The 24,848-nt window shown below is 36.3% G+C and overlaps 1 protein-coding gene across 21 annotated transcripts in view; it reads left to right on the forward strand.

Moving 5' to 3' along the window:
* LOC113096454 (receptor-type tyrosine-protein phosphatase S-like) overlaps positions 1–20,181 on the forward strand; it is a 78,093-nt gene extending 57,912 nt beyond the window's left edge. For all 21 annotated transcript variants that reach the window (XM_026261840.1, XM_026261842.1, XM_026261841.1 and 18 more), the window contains 6 exons: positions 283–461; positions 553–679; positions 762–887; positions 2,873–3,027; positions 15,486–15,621; positions 15,731–20,181. In XM_026261840.1, the coding sequence (XP_026117625.1) occupies positions 283–461; positions 553–679; positions 762–887; positions 2,873–3,027; positions 15,486–15,621; positions 15,731–15,799 (792 nt within the window). In that variant the 3' untranslated portion in view covers positions 15,800–20,181. The remainder of the gene's footprint in view (positions 1–282; positions 462–552; positions 680–761; positions 888–2,872; positions 3,028–15,485; positions 15,622–15,730) is intronic.
* The last annotated feature ends 4,667 nt before the right edge of the window (positions 20,182–24,848 follow it).

A 24,848-nucleotide genomic window follows, 5' to 3' on the forward strand; every position in this document is an offset into this window, starting at 1 on the left:
CATGTAGAGCCCTTTAAGGCTGCAATGAAACTGCAGTTTGGACCTTCAACCCATTGGCCAACATTGAAGTCCACTATTTGGAGAAAAATCCTGGAATTTTTTCTCAAAAATGTGTTTTAAACTAAAGAAAGAAAGACATTAATATATTGGATGACATAGGGGTGAATAGATTATGAGGAAATGTTTATGCTTGAAGTGAACTAATCCTTTCAGCTGTAAATATTTGGAGTTTTAGAGATTGGCTTGGATTTATCAATCGTGTTTCTCTTTCTCTTCCCACAGCGTTTGGCGAACTCCAAAGCCCATACGTCCAGATTCATAAGTGCCAATCTGCCATGCAACAAATTTAAAAACCGGCTAGTCAACATCATGCCCTATGAGACCACTCGAGTGTGCCTGCAGCCCATCAGAGGACTGGAGGGGTCCGACTATATCAACTCCAGCTTCATTGATGGATACAGGTACTACAACAGCGACAAAGTGACCCAAAGTTGTTAATTTTGTCCATTTAAGCACCTTGATTCACAGAGACTCACTTTCTCTTTGCTGTAGACAACAGAGGGCTTATATAGCCACTCAGGGCCCATTAGCGGAGACCACTGAAGACTTCTGGAGGATGTTGTGGGAGAACAACTCTACCATTGTTGTGATGCTGACCAAACTGAGGGAGATGGGACGAGTGAGTGTCCCTCTTCTTTAAATCCAATGGCTTTCAGCTTCCAGATCATGTCATTTAATGATGTTTTTGTGTATTTTCACAGGAAAAGTGTCACCAGTACTGGCCAGCGGAGCGCTCCGCTAGATATCAATACTTTGTGGTGGATCCCATGGCGGAGTACAACATGCCGCAGTATATCCTCAGAGAGTTCAAAGTGACAGATGCTCGGGTGAGTCCTGAAGTAAAACAAACATATATTGGCTACTGAATGATTTCCATCTTCATTTACCTTTTGTAAGACTTTTGCATGGTACCTCGATGTGTTATTTTGGGGCGTTTCTTGGAAATACAATTGACTACCATAAAGTATCCTAGGTATTTCCAAGATTATCATGGTATTAGCATGGGATGTATCCAAAAACACAGTATTATCATGGTACCATGTATGAAATCATCGAAATACTGTAGTACTTTGATATTGTGGTATTAAACTTTACATACCCTGGTACTCCAAGGCAGAATACCAAGTTTTCTTCAAAATTTATCGTGTTTTCTTGGCATCATAAGGGAAAAACATGGTAATGCCACAGTATTTTCCTGTATACCATAGTATTGAGTGATTACCACATTTATATGTCTTTGTATTTATATGTATGGTATTATCATGACATATATCTAATAAAAATGAAAAATAATGTGGTGAAAACATTAATATTATTATTTATGTGTATATTATTTACATTAAATATTTATTTTATATAAAAACAATAAAATGTTTATAGTTTATAGTTTAGCAATCCTATATTAATATTAAAATTGAACTTGAATTATATTTTGAGTATTTTAATTTCTTATATGTGTATATATTGATTATTTTGTATACATTATAATATTTTATCATGTACATCATGTGGTAAAAACATGGTAATACTATGGTATATTATTATTTATTTATATAAAATATATATATAAATATAAGCCAAGCACTATTTACCTGCATGTTTGGATTTATATTTTTAGCATTATTACATTATATAATAGTTTTTATTTAATTATTATTTTTATTATATTTATGAACGTCATTAATAGTATTTAGTAAATTTAATAATTTCTAAATAATAATCAAAAATCACTATTGACTGTAAATATTGACGTATATTGTGGCATAAAAACAAGGTTATACCATGCCTCAAAAATATTTTTTTTCTAGCGTTTCAGAAGCACATCTTGCAGATTTATATCATTTACAAAGTGCTTTCGGTAAAAATGATGCAGTTCAATATTGTTCTTTATCTATTCTGAGCCAAAATACTGTTAGCTTCCTCTAGACATGTCTGAATATCCCATCAAGAGAGCGAACACTAGCAGAACCGCTCTCTTAACTACTTCACCCCTCATCAGTCGAGTTGCCTTTCCGGCAAACCTCTAAAGCGAAACACTCTGACAGTCGACACATGAACACGAGAGGACGGGCCCAAGACAAAATGAGCATCCCGAGCGTCACTCATTCCAGCCGAGCACTTTAATTGTGATTGAATCATCCAGGCCGGCTCTCCAGTAATCAGACTGCAGCAAGAATCAAAGAGAGCTTTAATCAGAGCCGACTGGAGGAGGCGGGGCCTGGACCGAGGCATGATGGGATACCACCATGCTGGCTTTTGCAGGAAACAAGTCACGTATTTAATCACACAATTGGACACACATCACTCGGCCCTGTAGTGTGTGCGCAGAGTTCAGTCCTGCCGTCTTCTTTCACCCTTCTTATGTTGCAGCAAAAACGAACTGCACATGCAAACAAAAACCAAAGACACCAGCATTAGGAGACAGGAATCTAGAGGAGTTTCTGTTTTGTGTCTGCTGTGTAACGGTTGTGATCCAGAAACCTCGTTGTTGGACTGTGGTTAAGTGTGTTTGATCTGCCGGACTCTGACTGTAGGGATGAGTGAATATCTCCAGCCCTTTCGGCTTTAATTGTGCCTGGTTCTGCCTGAGCTTCCCTTCGATCGCTTGTTTCTCTGTCCTGGCCGTCGCTCTCCACTCCATCCATCAGGGTTTCTCCAGCCCATCGATTAGCAGCACAGTCACTCCGGCCGGTTAAATCCCGTATCGGCACGCCTCCGTCCAGATGAAGCCATCCATCCACTGCTGTTGTGTGCAGTGAAGGATTGTGGGAATGAAAGAGACTGACGCTTGGTGTTTGTGTTTATCTCTCAGGACGGCCAGTCCAGGACCGTTCGGCAGTTCCAGTTCACCGATTGGCCGGAGCAGGGCGTTCCTAAATCAGGAGAGGGCTTCATTGACTTCATCGGACAGGTGCATAAAACTAAGGAGCAGTTTGGACAGGACGGGCCCATTTCTGTCCACTGCAGGTGAGGAAGCATCCCGTCGCCCTTTCAGCTGAGCACATAAACACACATATACAGTGGCATGCCAAAAGTTTGGGCACCCCTTTTAGAATCTGTGTAAATGTGAATATTTTTATCAAAATAAGAGAGATCAAATTAAATGCATGTTATATTTCATTTAGTACTGTCCTGAGTAAGATATTGTACATAAAAGATGTTAACATGTAGTCCACAAGACAAAAAAGAATTGCTGAAATTAAAAAAAAAAAAAAAAAACGTTCAAAAGTTTGTGAACCCTTGGTTCTTAGTACTGTTTTCTGTTCCCTGATGATCCTCGGCTGTCTTTCTGTTTTGTGATGGTTGTGCATGAGTCCCTTGTTTGTTCTGAACAGTTAAACTGAGCAGCGTTCTTCAGAAAAATCTTTAAGCTCCTGCAGTTTCTTCAGTTTTCCAGCATCTTTGCTTATTTGAACCCTTTCCAGCAGGGACTTTATGATTTTGAGATGCATCTTTTCAGACTGAGGACATTTGAGGGACTCAAACACAACTATTAAAAAAGATTCACACATTCACTGATGCTCCAGAAGGAAACAAGATGCATTAAGAGCTGGGGGGAGAAAACTTTTGGAATTTGAAGATCAAGGTAAATTGTACTTAATTTGCGTTGCGGGAAACATACAAGTATCTTCTGTTGCTTACGAAGGCCTAGAGGAACTAAATTGGAAAACAAAATATTTCAACAAAATAAGATAGATGTGGACATTTTCATCTGGTTCAAAAGTTTTCACACCCTCACACAGCTCTTAATGCATCTTGTTTCCTTCTGGAGCATCAGTGAACGTTTGAATCTTTTTAAATAGTTGTGTTTGAGTCCCTCAAATGTCCTCAGTGTGAACAGATGGATCTCAAAATCATAAAGTCACTGCTGGAAAGGGTTTAAATAAAAAATAACATGCATTTAGTATGATCTCTCTTTTGATAAAATTATGCATATTTTCACAGATTCTGCAAGGGGTTCCCAAACTTTCCAATGCCACTGTACTGTATATATTTATTACAGTCATTTTTACACGCACATATACATTTTCTTCTTCTTTTTTGGAACTAGCAGTGCATTATACAGATGATCTTGGGTTCATGGATCTCGATCATTCAACACCAATACAAATGTGCCTGTGAATTAAATTAAATGATATCAACATTCAGGAGATGCTGATTTTTGGGGTCAAACACCTATATTTGGTGTTTCTGGAGCTACGGGAATTTGATGTCTATCTCTTGTTTTTCTCTCTCATCCGTCTCTCGGTCTCTCCGTCTTCAGCTTGTGCTTCATGTGGCGCCGCGGCTCCTTCAAAGAGACGTTTTTATGCTGTCTTTGGTCTTTTTTCTGATCTTGACTGCATTGCATCATCTTGTTTTCCAGGAAAAATATCCAAACATTTTAAAACCAAGATACATTTATTTGAGAAGCAAAAATAGCAGACGTATTTTTCCCACACAAATGTAACAAAGTTAAGTGAGTTTTTTCTTAAAACAAGAACAAATATCAGCCAATAGGGTTAGAAAATATAATCTAATTTCTCCTTTGAGTGAAGTTGATTTTTCTGACTATTTGTTCTCGTTTTAAGCTTAAACTCACTTCATTTTGATCAATCCTTCAGAAAAGAGCACTTAATATCTTGCTTCTCAAGTAAATGTTGTTTGATTTATGAATGTTTAGATATTTGTACTGGACACTAAATAAATTCATTTGACAAACAAAACAGAGTTTAAGAAATAAGTGTAAATATATATTTTCTTACACAGAAAAAAAACTGTAATCTATAGTAAGATTATTAAATTATATCTTCATAATGTATCATTAAAAATATATTTTGAATTATATAGGTTTTTTCAACTTCTATAAAATATATAATTATAATAATATAATATATCAAATATTAAGAACACAGTTTTATATAATTATACATAATAAGGATAATATATAATCGTTTTATATGTTAATACTATAATATTATTAATGGATTACTTGAAATATTTAATAATTTATTCTACATTATTTATTATAAAATTATTTACATTTTACATTTATATAAAACCTTTAAATATAATAAAAATTTAATTATTATTAAGAATATAGCAAGAATTTTATATAATTATATAATAATGATACTTTTACTGTGTGTGTAGCAATAAAATAATATTAATAGTAATTGTTATACTAATTTATTATACTGATAATAAATCTATTGTAATAAATATTTTTGAATTTATATAAAGAGAGAGAGAGAATAAAGTATTTAAAGTAATTCATATTATTGTGTCATAACCTTTTAATTTTATAGTAAATATAATTTGATTTATGAATCTTTAAATATTTATCCTAGAAAATGACAAAAATACTGAAGAAAATCCTGTTTTGCAGTAGGCCTATATGAGAAAAATAAATGGACGCTTAATTAAAATTATTAAACACAAATTTAAAGCTGAATTTATTTTGTCTTAAGAATGTTTTCCCACTGAGTTATTGATTTTTGCAGGAAACGCTCTTTACATTTGGTTCTTTTGTCTTGGACGATGGTTGACAGTTTTCAACTCCTCCTTTAATCTTCCTCTCTCTCTCTCTCTCTCCATCCATCCATCCATCTCTCCCCCAGATTTCATATCTAATAGAGCCACATGGTTTTGTCATTAATTGCATGATTACGTCGACTGAATGGAAGTGTAAATCCTCTCATTCAGCGCGTCTTCACGCCTGTCAGATCTGAAAGTCTATCTATTTAACCAGCGCTTGGGCTGAAGTCTGAGAGCGGAGCCACTTCTTTCTTTCTCCTCCTTTCTTCAGCCTCCTTTCTGGAGGATTCTGGCAGCTCGGACGGACAGAAACGTCAAAAGCGTTTTGTTTTCCTGACAGTCACCGTCGTGAGACTCCCAAGTGCTTTTTCATTAGATTCCCCGACTCTCCCTGCGAGGTTACATCATTTATAAAGCCGTGCTGTGATTGGTTCCTTGTCTCAGCCAATCAGAGGCCTCCGTTAGATGCTTTCCCGAGCCGTTTGTCACGTTTGATTCCCAAGTGGAGGCGAAGGGAGAAATAAGCCCGTTGTCATATCAATTATTGTTGGCTTGGTGAAATCGCTCGCCACCAAAGCAGCTTATGAAGCAGCCTTGAAAAATCAGACTTAAGACTCGTCTATTTGAAGCGCTGTCATGGCGAGACGAGCTTAAAGCGCACGTTTGTTCGAACTGAATGAGTCTGATTTATTCTGCTGCTGTTTAGATAGATGGCTATAGCGTGAATACAGAATAGTATACTAGCCAGGGCTTTAAAAATAGTGTAGTATACAGTATGTGTAATGTGCAAGAGCGCACTGTGTGGAAAACTGTATCCCACAATGCACTGGAGCTTCCCCTTACAGTGTGATGAAGGAATGGACATAATGCTATGATTTTTTTATGTAAATCTCCCAGAATTATTATTTTATTAGACTAATCACACAAATATCTAATTCCAAAATTCATTTATTGTTTATAAATACTTGAATTAAACTTGTAGTATTGAGTATTAGTTTTTTTTTGTTCGTAAAATTTCAACGCTACTAATTTATTTAATATTTTATTAATCTGTAATATTTTTTATTTTATTTTATTTATCATGAATTAGAAATTGATTAAACTCAGGAAAATAGTGTACCTTTGAGTTTTTGTTTTAATTGTTGTTTATTTATTGTTCTTTTATTATTTTTATATTTTATAATTTATTATTGATATATAATTTTCTTAGACCAACCACATCTTCTTAAATAACAAAATCACATTTAATACTATAACTAGTATTGTATTAGTTATTGGTTGTTTTTAAATATTTTATTAATGTTTTGTTGTTCTTTTATTTATTATTTATTATTAATTGAATAAACTGGTGAAAATTGTGAAGATTTTGTTTTCAAATCCACATTTTTATTTTTGTTTGTTTGTTTGTTGTTCTTTTATTATTTGTATTTATTTATATTTTATTATTTACTTTAGTTATATTACTTTTTTTAGACCAACCACACCTTCTTTTAATACCAAAATCAAAAATTTTATTTTTAGATAATTGCATTATATTTTACGAGTTGTAGTTAGGGCCCGAGCACCGAGGTGCGAGGACCCTCTTGTATCTGCTTTGTTTTTTATTAGGGCTCAAGCCTGGAGGGCGAGAGCCCTATTGTTTTCCTTAGGATTATTTTTTATTATTATTATTATTATTATTATTTTTTTCTAACGTTACGGGGGCTTTTGGGGCCCTTAACATGCTTAAAAAGTCTTGAAAATTGGCACACACATTGGAACCTGCGGCCATTAGGGCCGGGCAGAGACTGATACACGGGCGTGGCACAGGGGCTCTACAGCGCCCCCTGGAATATGGAGGGCCATATATCATACATACTTGTACGTAGACGTACGAAACTCGGTACACATATAGAACTCATCAATACAAACAACTTTCGTATTGCATATCATAGGCTCCGCCCAACAGGAAGTTGGCTATTTAGGGTTTATTATTCATATTTATCGTCAAAGTTGTGGGGGCTTTTGGAGTCCTTAACATACTCAAAAACTCTTGAAAATTTGCACACACCTTTGGATCTGTGGCCTTTAGGAGCCTGCAGAGGTTGGGACCCGGGCGTGGCACAGGGGCTCTACGGCGCCCCCTGGAACACAGTCATAAATGTTGATGTATAGCTCACACATACTTGCATGTATTAATATGAAACTCAGTACACATATAGATCTCATCGTGCCGAACAACTTGCGTATTGCATGTCATAGGCTCCGCCCAACAGGAAGTCAGCTATTTAGAGTTATGTAAAAAGCGCATGCTCTGGAATTTGATATACTTGTCATAGGTTTTTTACTCGATTGCCACCAAACTCGGTCAACATGATCTCAAGACATTGGGGATGAAAAATTGCCAGGGGATTTTTGATATCTCGAACGGTTTGCTCGTAGCGAGGCGTTGAATTTATGGCGAGAATTGAGAAACAGGAAGTGTCTAATACCATCCACATACATTTCCTAATTTTAATCAAACTTCATCAGATTATTAATTGTATGATGTCGATCGCATATATGTGACTATTAGGAGTCAAAGTTATAGCGCCACCAACTGGCAGCAGGAAGTGTGTCATTTTCAAAATGCTTTGAATTCAGCATCTTATTTTTACTCGATTTGCTTCAAACTTCATCAGAATAATGTTAAAACACAGCCGATATAAATCTGCTGGGGGGATATTGATATCTAAAAATATTGTTGCCGTGGCAACATGTCAAACTGGAATACTTCTCAGGTGATTTTGAGGCATATAACATGCTTAGAATTTCATCAAACTCAGAACACATATAAGTATTAGTGACAGCTAGACACTGGCAAAAGTTCATACGAGGGCGTGGAAGAGGCACTCTATAGCGCCACCTTTTGTCAAAAGTGAGGGGGTTAGTTTTAGCTACAGACACCAAACTCAGTAGAAAAATTGTTCTTATCAAGACGGACAACTTTCTAATTCACAGTCATCAGCTACGACCAACAGGAAGTCGGCTATTTTGATTTGAATGTGGATTGTTTTTTACATTTAGCTGTGAATTAATGCATACTGCTCAGAGGAGAGTAACACTATACACACCAAACTTGGTCTACATGTTGAAAAAACATTGAGGAACTTAAATTGTGAATGGGTTTTGGATAGCTTGGATGGTTTTGTCGTGGTGATTTTTTTAAATGACAATAAAGATGGAATTATTAATTTTCCTGCATTTTTAAATTCCAAACACTTCAAAACCTTTTTTCATACAGAAAAAAAGTTATTCTGAGTAAATATGCATAGTTTCATGACTTTACAACACTGTATGGATAACAGAAAATTAAAAAACTGTCAGACATCTCATATCACTCTGTCCCTCTGTTTGACTGTGTGTGCTTAGACTTCCATTGTCTGAGAGAAATAGCGCCCCTACAGGTTCAGTTACCGGACTAAAAAAGGGAGGAGACTGTCTTTTGGTTTCGATTTTAAATCGGTTAAAATACAAATAAATACTTGGATTTAATTCACAATGACAAGCTAAACCAACATATGTGATTATTATCAGGTCAGGGCTCATTAATAATTGATGTGTGGTCAGTGATACGTGAGAAACATGAGAGATGAATCACCGCTCTGAGCAGGAGCGTGTGGAATGATGAGCTCAGAAAAAACGAGATTATTCTTGTTTTATAGCTATTAAAAATAAAGTATTGCAGCGATATCACACAATTCACCAATTAGAGCACACCAAGAGCTAAATTAAGATGTTTTTGAACTGTTTGTGTGAAAATGAAATATTTGCGGCTGCCTATCTGAAATCACTGCCTCCGATCAGCGCGCACAGTGTCACAAGTTCAAAACTAACGAATTTAACGAACTTGTTTAAGAGCTTTTTAAAATAAATTATTGCCATAAATGCACACAATACATCCATTATAACACAACACGAGCTAAATACAGGTGTTTGTGACCCGTTTATGTGTGCAAGACTATTTGAAAGCGCGACTGGCAGAATAACATATCTCTCGAGCTGCAGGATTCTGCCTTGCGTCGTAAGAACGAACACATCACGGACAAGATTATTTCAAAATACATAATAGCTTGGCTAATATAAACGAAAACAGCCACGTGAACATAAACTGTTGAGAAATAAATCTGAAGTGGATCTACTGGATTTTAATATTAAGTGACTGCATTTACCTGCTTCTGTCTTCAATTTGAATCTATATAAAAAATTAAACTCATTCATCTTGGCTTTTTTTTTATGTGTGTACGTATTTATTTATTATTTTGCTCTAACAAGACGTTATCTATATTTAATTAAATCAGTTACATTTGATTTTACATTTGATTTGTCCATTTCTGCATCTAAACGCCTAAAAACCTAAGAAATGCTCTAGTATATATTGTTAGCAATTTGTTTATCGTCCAATTTATCTGGTGTACACGCTTTTATTTTCATAATAAACTTGTTTGTTAGATTATACACAGTTATAGTGGTCTATAATAAATATTGACAGGTTTTATTCAAGCTGTTTAGAATGATTGCCATAGGCTTATGTTTTAAAATGTAAATCCCCCCCAAAAAATAATAATAATAATTTAAATAAATAAAAAACATCGGAAAAGAATAACTTGTACTTTTTTATACATTTTGTATAGTTTCATAGTTTATGCATTATAATTATAAAAACAAAAAAATTTAGCCACTCACATAGAAATCTTATAGGCCTTATCCTTTTCTGACAGTTTTAGGGATTTTTAAAAATCCTAAAAAACCTTATTTGTGCTGCAAATAATAATTTCAAACTAATTTGATACTGACCTCTGACATCCTGTGACATGATATTTATTTGAATTTACATAATCTCATGGATGTAACAGTAAATCTGTTCAGCTCACAGATCAAGACTAAGCTGTAATGCAAGCAGAACTTTCACAAATGCTTGTAGGTTTAATAAAATCATTACAAAACACTTACAAATCATTTAAGGGATTTGATAACACTGTAAAATAATGTCTAATTTGTTAACATTAGCAAATGCATTGGTAACACTTTATAATAACTTTACTATATCTTTAAAATTTTTCATTCCAACTCTTCATAATTTTTATATACGTAGAAGTCATCATTTGAAGGAAGCACAGTAAGTTTCATAGCTTTATCATTTTCAAGAGCCAGCATAAAATTAAAACTATCATAACTTATAAATCAAGCTTGCAATTCTTAGTACCAATAATGGCCACCAGATGGAGCTATAGGATTACTTTTAAATAATTATTGTAGAAACAAGTATGATTTAAATCATTTATAGAAATCTTTCAAAGAAAAATAATATGAATTTTATGTATTTTACTGATAAAATGACCCTCACTTAATTAGAATAACAAGCTGAAGTATTGTGAACTGTATATTAAGAATAATTCTTTATAGGCTTTATGGACAGATACGTTTTGAGTGACTCTTGAAGGATCAGCACCACATCCTCTTTTACCACTGTTTAAAGAATGTATCTAACAGTACAGGTGCGGATGAATTTTGAATAGCTTGAATGGTCTTGTCGTGGTGATTTTTTGAAATAACAGTAAAAAAGTAACCAGTAAATGTCTTTTATTTTTTTTAAGTGCAGCTTCTAAACACTTCAAAAAAATGTACACATAGAAGACAAGTCATTCTGAGGAAATATGCATAGTTTCATGACTATACAAGACTATATGGATGATAGAAAATTAAAAAACTATCATACATCTGATGTCACTCTGTCCCTCTGTCACTGTGGGTAATGTGTGTGTGTGTGTGTGTGTGTGTGTGTGTGTGTGTGTGTTAAATGAATTAGGTGTGAAACTATCAGGGAGCATTTAGTCTCCAGCGCCAACATTTTACAGAACTGCCACTTTCCTGGAGTCTCAGAATTACTCGGTGTCAGGTTCTGAGAGATCTAAGATTCCAAAAAATTATTTAATTAGAATACCATGAAGTATTGTGAAATACTATATATTAAGACTTTATATATAGGCTTTATGAACCGATTAGAGGGACTCGTGAAGGACCAGCACCACCTCCTCTTGTCTGATGGTATGAGGAATATATCTTCCAGAATCCGGGATTAAGATTTAGGAGCTCATTTTTATTCCACCTCCTTTCCTGAAAGTCTGTCTTGCAGAATTGACTAAAAATTAATCTTCACATTAATTCCTAATTATTTTGCAATTCTTTTTGTCAGTTTTTCTTGACCTGTTTTTTTCTTCTTCTTTTCTGACCTCATGACCCAGTCAGCATTTTTTGTACAATGGTCAAGTCTTAACTTATCCATTTCTGTATTGCATTTGTGTTTGATATTTCTCATGGGTTTTTTATAATTTTCGACTTTGAGTTAAAACAGTTTGAGTTAAAACTCTTTTTTAGCGCATTTCATCTGTAAAAGAAAACATGCCTAATAATTCTGCACATGAATATAAGGAGTTTTTCTCTTCAAGCTTCCCTGGACTATTGTATAGCACTCATAAATGATTAAATAAAAATTAATGGTAGTTATTAAGATTGATATGGTTTGGAATTGGTAAAATGTGCTTGGAAAAAAATCACAATAAAACAATGTTTTAATGTTTAAGTTTGGAATATTAACTGACATGAATGAATGCTATATAAATATTGTTCATGTTAACATAATGTTTATGAATGAAATCTTATTGTAAAGTGTTACTCAAGTTATATATATATATATATATATATATATATATATATATATATATATATATTGTTCTGTGAATGTGATTTTAAAGTCTAGATGATTCGGATTAACCCTTTAACTGCCATATCCTTTAAAACCTTACTGCCAGAGGGATAATGTGAATGCATGTGCCCACTGGGCACAGTTTACCTGATGCCACCGGGGTGGCGATGGCATTGGTGGCTTGAGCCCGCCATCGCTGCTTGCAGCTATATTTATTATTATTCTTCTTCTTCTTCTTCTTCTCCCGAATGAATCACATTTTTGAGGGCTTTAACATGCTCAAAAAGTCATGAAACTTTGCACACTCGTCAAACCTGGTGAAAATTTTCGTCTGATATAGGATTCAGAAGAGGGTGTGGCAAAATGGCTCGACAGCGCCACCTATACCAAGAAAATCAACAGCCTTCCAGCTATGTTTCACGTACATGCACGAAAATTGGCACACATATGTAACACACCAATACCTACAAAAAAGACTCTTGGAGCGAAATTCTAAACCCAACAGGAAGTCGGTTATTTTTAATATTATGAGCATATTTTGTGTAATTTTGGTCATTTCCATGTGTTGTATTTTAACGAACTCCTCCTAGAGAGTTCTTCAAATCAACACCAAATTTGGTATGCCTAATCTAAAGGCCTTTGCGATGTTAAATTGCGAAGATCCTGACTTTTCGTTGAAGGGCGTGTCCGTGGCGGCCTGGCGAATTTCGATGATTCGCCATGAAAAATGAAGTTGCTATAACTCACACATACAATGACCAATCTGCCCCAAACTTCGCATGTTTGATGAGACTCCGAACCTGAACAGATTGACATGCCCATATTCAGTTATAGTCATAGCGCCACCTATTGGCAACAGGAAGTGACATATTTTACGCTGCGACGAACTACTCCTAGAAATTTTATGACATCAATGTCTTTTTTGTGGTCAGTCTAATCTAAAGGCCTGTGCGATGTTCAGTTGTGAAGATCTTGAGTTTTCGTTAAAAGGCTTGTTCATGGCGCCGCGACGAAGTTCGATGTCTCGCCATGCGAATAAAAGATGTTATAACTCAGGCATAAGATGTCCGATCTTCCCCAAACTTCACATGTGTGATAAGAGTCCTGGCCTGAACAGATCTTCAGGCCAATATTCCACCGGGTGTGGCAGAATGGCTCTATAGCGCCACCTATACACTTTCAACGGAGTGCGCCTCGAGCTATGTTTCACGTACATGTACAAAAATTGGTACACACATGTAACACTCCAATACCTACAAAAAAGTCTGTTGGTACGAAATCCGGATCCCAACAGGAAGTCGGTTATTTTGAATTTTCCCTTCAAAATTGCTGTTGTTTTTGCCATTTTCAGGGGTTGTACTTTAACGAACTCCTCCTAGAGATTTATTCAGATCAACACCAAACTTGGTCAGTGTAATCTAAAACCCTTTGCGATAATAAATTGCGAAGGACTTGAGGTTTCGTTAAAGGGCGGGTCCATGGCGGCCTGACAAATTTCGATGTTTCGCCATGAAAAAGGAAGTTGCTGTAACTCAGACATACAATGTCCAATCTGCCCCAAACTTCACATGTTGGATAAGACTCTTGACCTGAACATATCTACATGCCAATATTCAGTTATAGTCATAGCGCCACCTATTGGCAACAGGAAGTTACATATTTTACACTGCGACAAACTACTCCTAGAAATTTTATGACATAAATGTATTTTTTGTGGTCAGTCTAATCTAAAGACCTGTGTGATGTTTAGTTGTGAAGATCTTGAGTTTTTGTTAAAAGGTGTGTCCATGGCGCCGTGATGAAGTTCGATGTCTCGCCATGGGAATAAAAGATGTTATAACTCAGGCATAAAATGTCCGATCTTGCCCAAACTTCACTTGTGTGATAAGGGTCCTGGCCTGAACAGATCTGAAGGCCAATATTCCATCGAGTGTGGCAAAATGGCTCAATAGCGCCACCTATACACTTTCAACGGAGTGCGTATACACTTTAAACGGAGTGCGCCTTGAGCTATGTTTCACGTACATGTACAAAAATTGGTACACACATGTAACACACCAATATCTACGAAAAAGTCTCTTGGTACGAAGTCCGAATCCCAACAGGAAGTCAGTTATTTCGAATTTTCTCTGCAAAATTAGTGTTGTTTTGGCCATTTTCAGGGGTTGTACTTTAACGAACTCCTCCTAGATATTTATTCAGATCAACACCAAACTTGGTCAGTGTAATCTAAAGCCCTTTGCGATAATAAATTGCGAAGGACTTGAGGTTTCGTTAAAGGGCGTGTCCATGGCGGCCTGACAAATTTCGATGTTTCGCCATGAAAAAGGAAGTTGCTGTAACTCAGACATACAATGTCCAATCTGCCTCAAACTTCACATGTTAGATAAGACTTCTGCTCTTAACAGATCTACATGCCCATATTCAGTCATAGTCATAGCGCCACCTGCTGGCAACAGGAAGTGTCATGTTTTACACTGCAAAGAACTACTCCAAGAAATTTTATGACATCAACATTTTATTTTGGTCAGTCTAATCTAAAGGTCTTTGCAATGTTAAGTTGTGGAGATTTTTAGATTTTGTTAAAGGGCGTGTCCATGGCGCCATGACAAAATTTGATGTCTCGCCACAGCAAGAGAAGTTGTTGTAACTCAGGCTTGAAATGTTCGATATTCCCCAAACTTCACATGTTCGATAAGACTCCTAGCCTGAACACATCTGAAGGCCAATATTCCACTATAATGATAGTGCCACCTATTGGCAACTGGAAAATTGGCACATATAAGTGACTTTGACATATTCCACTTATATTAACGTTTTGAAATGCATATTTCTCACCTTCACCTTTTTACTAAAGCCACACGATTGCGGTGAGCCCGGGTGCGAGGGCCCGTTCATCGCTGCTTGCAGCTTTAATTTGTTTTTGTATTTGATTTTGATTTGTATTTTGATTTAATTTATTATTTATTATAAATTGATTAAACTTGTGTACTAATATTTAGTAGTTTTGAGTTGAGTTTTTATTTTCAAATCCACTTATTTATTTATATTTAACATTAAATCAGGGTGATTGGTTTATGACCATTTATGCTAACAAACTGACCCTTTTCCACTGCACCATCATCAGTTTCACAAAGTTTCACAGAGCCCTTTTTAACACAAGCTTGTGTTTTCCTCAATGCAGCGCCGGTGTGGGCCGGACCGGGGTCTTCATCACACTAAGCATCGTGCTGGAGCGGATGCGCTACGAGGGTGTGGTGGATATCTTTCAGACGGTCAAAATGCTGAGAACGCAACGGCCAGCAATGGTGCAAACAGAGGTGAGAGTCCAGTGCATCTGTTTTACGACAGATTGTCTTGTTTAATAGCTGGACGTTTGGCAAATTGAAGTAATAACGAACGCCGATGCATTTGTGTTTTGCTTTACAGGACGAGTACCAGTTTTGCTATCAAGCGGCTCTGGAGTACCTTGGAAGTTTTGATCACTATGCAACGTAAAAAGCCATTTTTGTTCCCCCCGTCCCACAAAGCCCCCTCCCCCAACAGCCTCCTGAGCCATAAAAACTTGCTTGAAACCAGGAAACGATAACAACTATACACAATTTATAAAAATTTTGGGAAGAATCATCTTTTGGAACCAATCAAAATGCATCGTGTGTATCCCTAATTGGACAAGCAACACTAGAGAAGTGCAAACGGATCCCAAACCCCTCTACATCCCAAGCTCGTGATGGAGGAACCAAATGTTTTGGCTCAGGCTGTAAGGCGGGAATAACCATCTAGGTGCCGGACCACTAACTTTACCTCAAGTGTTCGGACATGGAGGACAAGCATTGTTTCTTTTCAAACTAACTGTATGAACATATTACAAAAAGACATGAAGGAAAAGTCAGTGAGATACAACATGACCACAAAATTAAGTATAAATGATGAGCACCTAATTGGTTGGAACTTAAAATCCTCCTCTGTTTTCTAAAATGGCAACGTTTCCATTGAAATGTCATCTGTTGGTGTAACAGTAGTCGTCTTTGCTGTCTTCAAAGGAGAAGTTGGAGCAATGGTACAGACAAGACTTCTTTTGCTGCTCTCGTCTTGGATCCAAGCCTCTCCTTGACTGACATGTTGCCATTCAGACAAAATTGGGAACCACTTAAGAAGCAATTTGAGGCAAACCATTCGTCCACTTGAGAAAGTTACTCTCCTCTTGAAACCACTGGAATCGCCAAACAAGAACTCGACATGTCTTGAGCCGTTGAGGCGTTCAAGGAAATGGTCGAAACCTAATTGCATTGGTTTCTTGAGGTGGGGACAGCTTTTCTGTGCTTTTGAGGACGTGCTAGTGAACTTTTCTGCCGGTGAAGCTCCATCTTAACTTCTCGAGAGCCAATGGGAGCGTGAAATATTGTGTCAACTGAAAATCAGGACAAAAAGTTCCACCAACAAAGTCTCGAGTTTATTTGGTGCAATTTAGCTCCATTTCTATCCTCGAGAGCCAATGGGAGCTTGACCTGTTGTGTAATTGGGAGATTTGGACCAGATGAACCAACAATGAAGTCTCACATTTCTTTGACGCAGTATGGTTCCATTTCCATCTTCAAGAGCCAATGGGAGCTAGACCTGTTGTGTAAATTGGAGATTAGGACCAGAGGATCCACTAAGTCAGTCTTGAGTTTCTTGGGCGCAATGTAGATCAATCTCCACCTCTCAAGAGTCAGTGGGAGAGTGAAATGTTACATCATTTGGAGATAAGAACCAGTGGAACCATCAACAAAGTCTCGGGTTTCTTCAGAACCTTGTAGCTCCATTTCCATCCTTGAGAGCCAATGGGAGCTTGACCTGTTGTGTCAATTGGAGATTACGATGAGAAGAACCACCAACAAAGTCTTGCATTTCTTTGGCGACTTCATCTGATACATTGACTGGTCTCTCCATTGACGTACACAACGCATTTGCCAGACCTGATAGGAGATGCATGGCTACGTCTTGTTTCCAGTACTTCGACGTCCCCAGTGACCAATAATCATTTTTTCTTCTTTTTTTGGTTTTGTTTTGCTCTTGATACCAAACATGCTGCTTTTGCTCCATTATGCTGTACGTGTACATGTGAAGAGTCCGATTCACCAGATGTAAGTGTGCGAGAGCATGATTACGTGTGCTGGTCCCACCAATCAATCCATTTCCTTATGCCCCAACAGTCGCCCAGGATTAAATTGCATTTTATCGTCATCAACGGCCCATTCCTGGTTACTTTTGGATTTCTTGCGTTCAGTTGCTGGTTCTTTTTGAGGTGTTTCTTCAATGGATTTTGGCTAATGAAGAGCCAGAAATGGGCATATGTTTGCGCCATGAAACTGCGGTAAAACTATCTTGTGAATCTGTTGTTGTAGGTGGGACTGTTTTACACACTCATGCATATGCGTATGAGGGGGAGGGGCCTTCGCTCGCCATTAGAGCTGATTGGCTGTACTGGAGAATGCTTGAACCTGGAGTGTTCTGATTGGTGAGAGAATGAAAGAGCCGTGTGTAATCTTATTTCCAAAAAAGCCTTATTCTTGTAACATCATAGAAAAAAAATCTAATGCATTATTGTTGTATTATTTTGACTATTATCTTCTTAACAGACATTTGAATTCTTGGTTTAGTGTTTTGCGTTTTTTTTTTGTTTAACAAAGATACTGTATTCATTTTTTTTTAATTAGCAAGGAAAAATAATGCTCATTTTGCTCATATTATGTTAAAAGACATTCTATTTTTTCACTGTAGAAATGTAACATGAGATGTGCTTGTGTACATGTATACATAGACGAATGGGACGTGAATGTATACATGCACACTCACATATATGATATTTAAGAGCAGAATATAAAGATGTATCCAAATCTTCATATGCATAGCCATTTTTGTTTTTGTTACCACCATCATTTTTATACCACCATAAAATTATGAAATTGTTTGTATGAAATCATGAATGACTTTTTATTGTTTTTGTTTTTTTTAAAGAGTCGGGGAAATGAAATGCAGAAATTTCCCATAAATCATTGCAGGAAGAGCTTTGACTTCCTGTTGCCCATTTATGAAGGCTGAATTATGATTGCAATCCTGTTGTTATTCATCAATAGTACTAGTATTAACTAAAGTATTACTTTTATAAAAGATGTAGAACTGGTTTACTAAATATTGAATTGAACAAAAAAAATTATCTATACTTTCCAAATTTTACTAAAAAAAAAAAAAAAAAAACAGTTACAGCCCCATATCTGTGAAAGCTTTCATTTTTTGAAACATTATTTGTCTTTTACTTTTCAAACCACCGAATGTTCAATCGTTTGTTAGATATCAACTAAGATCCTGAATATAATGCCTGTAAATAAACAAATATATATTATATGTATTTGTATAATTGACCCACAAGATTTCTGTCTTTGAACAAAACTGAGATATCAACAACAACAACAAAAGTTTATGCTAATGGAAACCTTCCGCAGTTTTGAAAGAAGCTTTGTCTCATGCTAACAGCTCTGTTTATCTCTCTTCACTTCATTCCTCTTTTATTCTGATCCATTTGTTGTTGTTTTTCCCAACTCTTCACTTTTTTCTTATCTTAGCCAACACACACTGCAGTCCAGTGGTGAGAGAAATCACAACACTTCTCCTTTTTCCATAAGACTTTGTGCATCACTCTTTTTTTTTACATTTGTAATACACTAATACATCTCCAAAATTAAAAATTCACTGAATTTCTCATTACTCAGTCTTTTTTTTTTTTACAGTTAAAATATATTAAATTCAACGTGTTATTAAAATCAGTGCAACAAATTATATAAAATGATTTTAAAGTAATGTGAATTTTTTTTTCATTAAGGCAATAAAAATTATATATATATATACTTTTTTATTTTATTTTTGTTTGTTTTTTGAGTGGACTATGGTAATGAGTATTTCTGGTAAAAATCTTGAAAATTAAATGTTGTAATGCAAAACCTATTCAAAACATACAAAAAAAAATCTTAATTTTCTTTTTATTTTGGAGTGAAATATGACAAAGCAATGTTCTGGAAAGGTTTTATGAGATTCACCCAAAAATGATTCTCATTCTTACCCGTACTGAGCCTGAAGCACTAATCATTTTCTGTTTTTCTCATTCTGAGTCATTCTGTTGTTGGATCGGGATGAAGAAGGGCTTATAAAATGCCCAGTGCCTATTAAATGCCATACGAACAGCGAGAGCAAATTGCCTTGAATTGGTTGGACGTTTGGTGATTAGCTTCAAGTCATCATTGCTAGTTTAAATACAAATACTTCTCTCACCACTGCTTCTGCGTGTCATCTTTTTCCTAATAAATAGTTCATTGCAAAGCTCTAGAGGTCTACCGATGCCATGTTTAGTTCACTTTTATTCTTGTTTTGTTTTTACGTTGGGGGACGAAGTACGAGAGAACTTGGAATCTGGAAATTCCAGTGCTGCCTTTTAAACTGTTGGGAGTTTTGTGTGTTTCTAAAGAACTTTTCCTCGGGCGGGAAAAAAAACCCCGCAAAGGACCCTTGGACTTGTCGGACTGATCTCCAAATCCTGCGATGGCAAAGATGCTCAGAAGTCCTGTTCGTCTGCCCAATTTAAGGATATCCGACTAAATGTGTGAATCGATTAGACTACAAACAATGGAGAACCAATATACAAAAGCGAACGTATTAAAACCACGGCCAACAAAAAAAAAAAAAAAAGAAACAAGCCAAACGCAAACGTGAAAATAGTTTCTCTTCGTACGAAGGCCAAGTGCTATCACTTTCAAACTGTTACTTCTGATGGACACAATAATTGGTTTGAAACCACTGTGTATGTAGATATGTTGACTTTGTATTAAAGAAATGTTGTCTGAAAATGTTGTGCCTCGTATTTGGTCTGGAAATATCCATGGACGTAGTTCATATTAAGTCTAGCATTAGATTTCCATGGCATCATTAAAATTTCATGAGCTCAGTTTGACAAGGCAGATGGAGAAATGAAATTGCTCATCGGCAGAATATACGAGGACCAATCAGCTGTCATCGCACATGGCATCTCAACAGAACAATCAGTTATTTCACAATCTGGCCTGATACCTGAATGGTAAACGCATCCATAAGCTCAACAAGCTTGTAATCTAACATCTTATCTTGATGCATTTTGCCACCCACTGCTTGCAATTTTAACATAGCGACCCAGAGACATAAATGACATGTGGATTAACCACGAATCTGTGTAAAAACCACTGGAGGAAGCAGATGTTTATATTTATGCATTTAGCAGACACTTTTATCCAAAGCGACTTACAGTGCATTTTTTACCAGTATGTGTGTTTCCTTGGAATTGAACCCACAACCTTTTGCACTACTAACACAATGCTCTACCACATTTTGATTGTTTTTACACACAATTCTATACTTATTTAATGGTGTTTGACAAGTCAGTTGAGTGAGTGATCTATACCAGTGGTTCCCAACCATGTTCCTGGAGGCCCATGTCTTCTTAATCAAACACACCTGATTCAGATCATTAGTAGAGACTCCAAGACCTGAAATGAGTGTATTTAGACAAAGGAGAGATGAAAAATGTGCAATGTTGGGAACCAGTGATCTAAACAACCAAGTTAGTTCAATGTTCTAGGAAGGTTTATGTTAATATCACCTCACGGCCAGTAGATTTGCAGCAAATCTTCCACAAATGCCACTGGACTCGCCTGAAGGCTTGAACCATTCACCTGATGCTATTTACGGTCAATGACAGCGTCCTGCTGAAGAGAGAACAAAAGGTTGGTTTATACAGTATTATATATATAACATGAGACCTTGGTAAAAAGCCTTAAAAATCCTAATGTTTCTAGACAATGCAAAAGAGAAGGTGAAGGATCTCCGGGGCTAATTGCTTTTCTCGATCTAACTCATTAGCACTGTTCCTCGGGAGCCCATCAAAGCAATGTTTGCATCGGAGTGGCCAAAAGCCATGGAAATTTCGAATAAATGAGAACGAAGTAAATTGGACTGTCCGCCGCCCGTGGCAGAGCTGAGCTACAAATGGCACATCAATTGAATCAAGCCATGGAAAAGTAATCCAGCAGAAAGAGCCAGACATCATCTTTGAGAGATGAACAAGATAGAATGCGTTTTGCTCCGAGTAATTGCTTAGAAATTGTTCAATGCACTTGTATTCGGATCTAATCATGGGTGTATTCTTTCAGATGCATTCGATACAACAATGGTTTTATTTGTTTACTTGTTCTTTTGGTTTGGCAGAGCACTGATTCTTGAGACGTGGGACAAAACTAAACCATTTTACCTGGTCTTAGTTTTGAAAAAGGCAACATAAATGCTTTAATACGAGTAATCTAGAATGTCTTTAACATGCATATACCATTTCATTCAATTTTGTCTGTTTTACAGAAATTTCTGTCCGCATCGCTGTTAATTTACTTTGTTTCAGTTATCATTGAAAATTGTTCAAAATTGTGACACGACATCATCTTTCTGTTTTTCATTAACTAGGAGTTCAGAAACACCACAGATTTTTGGTAAGACTTTGGGCTTGCATTTTATTTCACCACCTTGTCAATCATCTCACAAAATGTAAAGAAATTGTTTGGGATTTTTAGATCATTTCCCTAGTTTTTAACTATAGTGATGCTGCTGCTGTTCAACAGACAGACAAAGTCACAATAATACAATACTTTAAGCTTGTTTTCTGTTTGAAATCAATTCACTCACTTAATATTTCACAAATTATGTAAGATGTCTCATATTTAATTACCCCTACAGTACTAATTCAAACATTTTGTGAGGAAAAAGCAGGTTGCACCCAAGCACAAGAATTGTAGTTAGACATACAGGATTGTTTGTTTTATATTTTATAAAGCAGATATTGGAAAATAATAATTAATTTTCGCCTGGAAGCTGAACGACCAGGGGTGCATTTCCCAAAACCATAGTTTGTTGGTTGCAATGCAATTTCCTAACAGGTTACCAACTATGGTTTTGGGAAACGCACCCCAGATCAGTTCAGTCCCATATCACCGCCATTACAGATATTTCGCGCCTTTTCTGGAGCGCATAAATCTAGAAACATATGACCAAATGTTACAGAATTCAGCTTTAAGTACCTCAACAACTGAAAACGGAAGGTTGAAGCTTTCTGTTATGCTAATCCGATTCTTATGCGACCTTAAACCGAGTGTTTTTTTGAAGAGGCAAATGAGTTCTTTCTGGAAATTCGCTTGAATACCCTTACGGTTTATCTCGGCGAGAGGAGAGTGGCTGCTCTCAGAGTTTATTATGCAAATGAGACAATTTGACAGATTGCGCGCAACCCTTCATAATCACTGTTCACGGACGGCTGGATGCGGCACGAGCCGTTTCACTGGGCGGCGCGCGCTTATACGGAGCTTTTGGGCTCTTTCAACTAAATATGCTCTCAAAACATTTTCACGGCACTTTCAGAGCGTTTTACATCCCTAACACGATGGGTGATGCTGTATCAACCGCTTTTATTAGCCCTGAAACAACATTTATGGCAAACTGTAACCTTAATTTATTCTTTATAGGAATGATGTTCTTGCACGACCAACAAGCTTCATTATGGTTATTATTGGCTACTGTAAATGTAGTGAATACTATATTATTATAGGCCTACTGTATAACACTTGTAGGCAACTGTATCTCGATGCCTTTCATTGATCACATGACTTAAAATACCCGCCATTTTCTGGAATCAGAAGCACGGCTGCAAACGATGAAATAAATATTTAAATCCTGTGTATAATGGTCTATACTGAATTTTATACAACAATTGCCAAAAAAACAGATTAAAAAAAAAAAAAAACATTTCCTCAAAAACATTGTGTCATATAACATTCAAAGTCACTGTTTTCCCTATTTGTTCATTTTGCTGTTTTCATTAGCATTATAAATACAACTGGACGTTGAGTGTCTCTTTTGTAATTGCCCATCAAGTGTTTTTGTCTGTTTTGTGCCCTCAGCTAATGATTTGTGTGCATGTGGATGGTTGTGCTTCTATGAGGCTAAAGTAACATTATTAAAAATCACTTGTGTCAGATGTTTTAATGTTACTCAGGACAATGAACAAAACCATTCCTGCACTACAAAGGTAAGACTACTCGCTTTTGTCGGTGGGTTTTAGTTTGATTAGCATGACACCGTGCTGCCCTCTTGTGACAGAAACTGGGAGCGATTTACTTTTGCACATTATTTACTTCAAAATGAAGCCCAAAGGAATATTTCCCGCCCAAATAGTCATATTGCTCATAATGGATTCTGAAAATGCTTCTTACAATGAATAATTTGCCCGATTAGACAATAACAATCATGTGAAATGAGACGAGATCACTCATATTAATGGATTCTGTGGAAATGACAAAAACAGAATCTTTTGCTAAGGAGTTTTTTTCTAATTTGCTTCTGATAAAATGCTCATATATCTTAGGTTTTGACTACATTAAAAAAAACATAGTTGCTATAGTTAAATCGTGAATTAACCATTGTAATCATAGTTTAACAATGGTGTTTGTTGTAAAACTATGGTTTTAAAAATGGTAATCAATACACCAAAAAAAAAAAACTCGTTACTGCATTTTAACTACTACAAAACCATGCTTAAAGTGACTGCATAATAAACTGGTCTGAGGAGAAAGATGACAGATTAAGATATTGTTTTAGTCTCATTTTAATAGCTACAGTCTAGTTACATTCTCACCACCTGCAGTGTTTTTTTCCTGCATTTTGACTGTGGCATGCTGGGATAGACTCTTTCACTCGCGGTTTAGAAGATGGATGGATAGTCACTTGCAGTATGCCTGTGTGCATGATGTGAATCACTAAGCGAAAATGTGATCAAATCATTTTTTTAAAGAACTAGTTGTTACAAAAGTACCATAGTGAGTGGTAGTAATGGTATCAGGATTTAAAATACACCATGGTGTTTTCAAGAATTGCATGTTAGGCTTTAATCTATTTTATGTTCAACCATGGTATTTCCACAGTAGTCAAAAAACACGGTAATATGGTACATTTCCCAGAAAAGGGGTACAAAGCTGTGATCGTAAAACAGATTATTTTGCTAACCTCGATAAGAGCTTAATGGCGTATTTTGAGAACCTCCAGATCTTCATCAGCGCAGAGTCATTTAGACCTCAGACCCAGTTGTTTTCGAAAGCATAGTTCACAGATCAGACTTTATTGCCAGCAGCCTTATTTGGTATCATCTTCAGTCTCGCCAGAGTTTATTGCTGAAGGCTCCTTGCAATCACTGATGGATCACTTACGAGAGATTGTTAGAACATGTCACGATAATTACTTAATCAATGCCAGGGAATATTAGATTTGTTTGTTTTTCACTTAGATATCTAGTTATAGACTATCTAGTTTTAGCGCGGGAGCCTTTGACATTGGGCGCGGCTGTTAGCGATCGACGCATGCGCACAACCATCTGCGCTCTTCGCGCCTTTAGGAAAACGGGATTATGATCGGTTTAATTAATGATAACGACAAAAAAAAGAGAGAG

Source organism: Carassius auratus, unplaced genomic scaffold (genome assembly GCF_003368295.1).
Source record: "Carassius auratus strain Wakin unplaced genomic scaffold, ASM336829v1 scaf_tig00215934, whole genome shotgun sequence".
Taxonomy (NCBI): domain Eukaryota; kingdom Metazoa; phylum Chordata; class Actinopteri; order Cypriniformes; family Cyprinidae; genus Carassius; species Carassius auratus.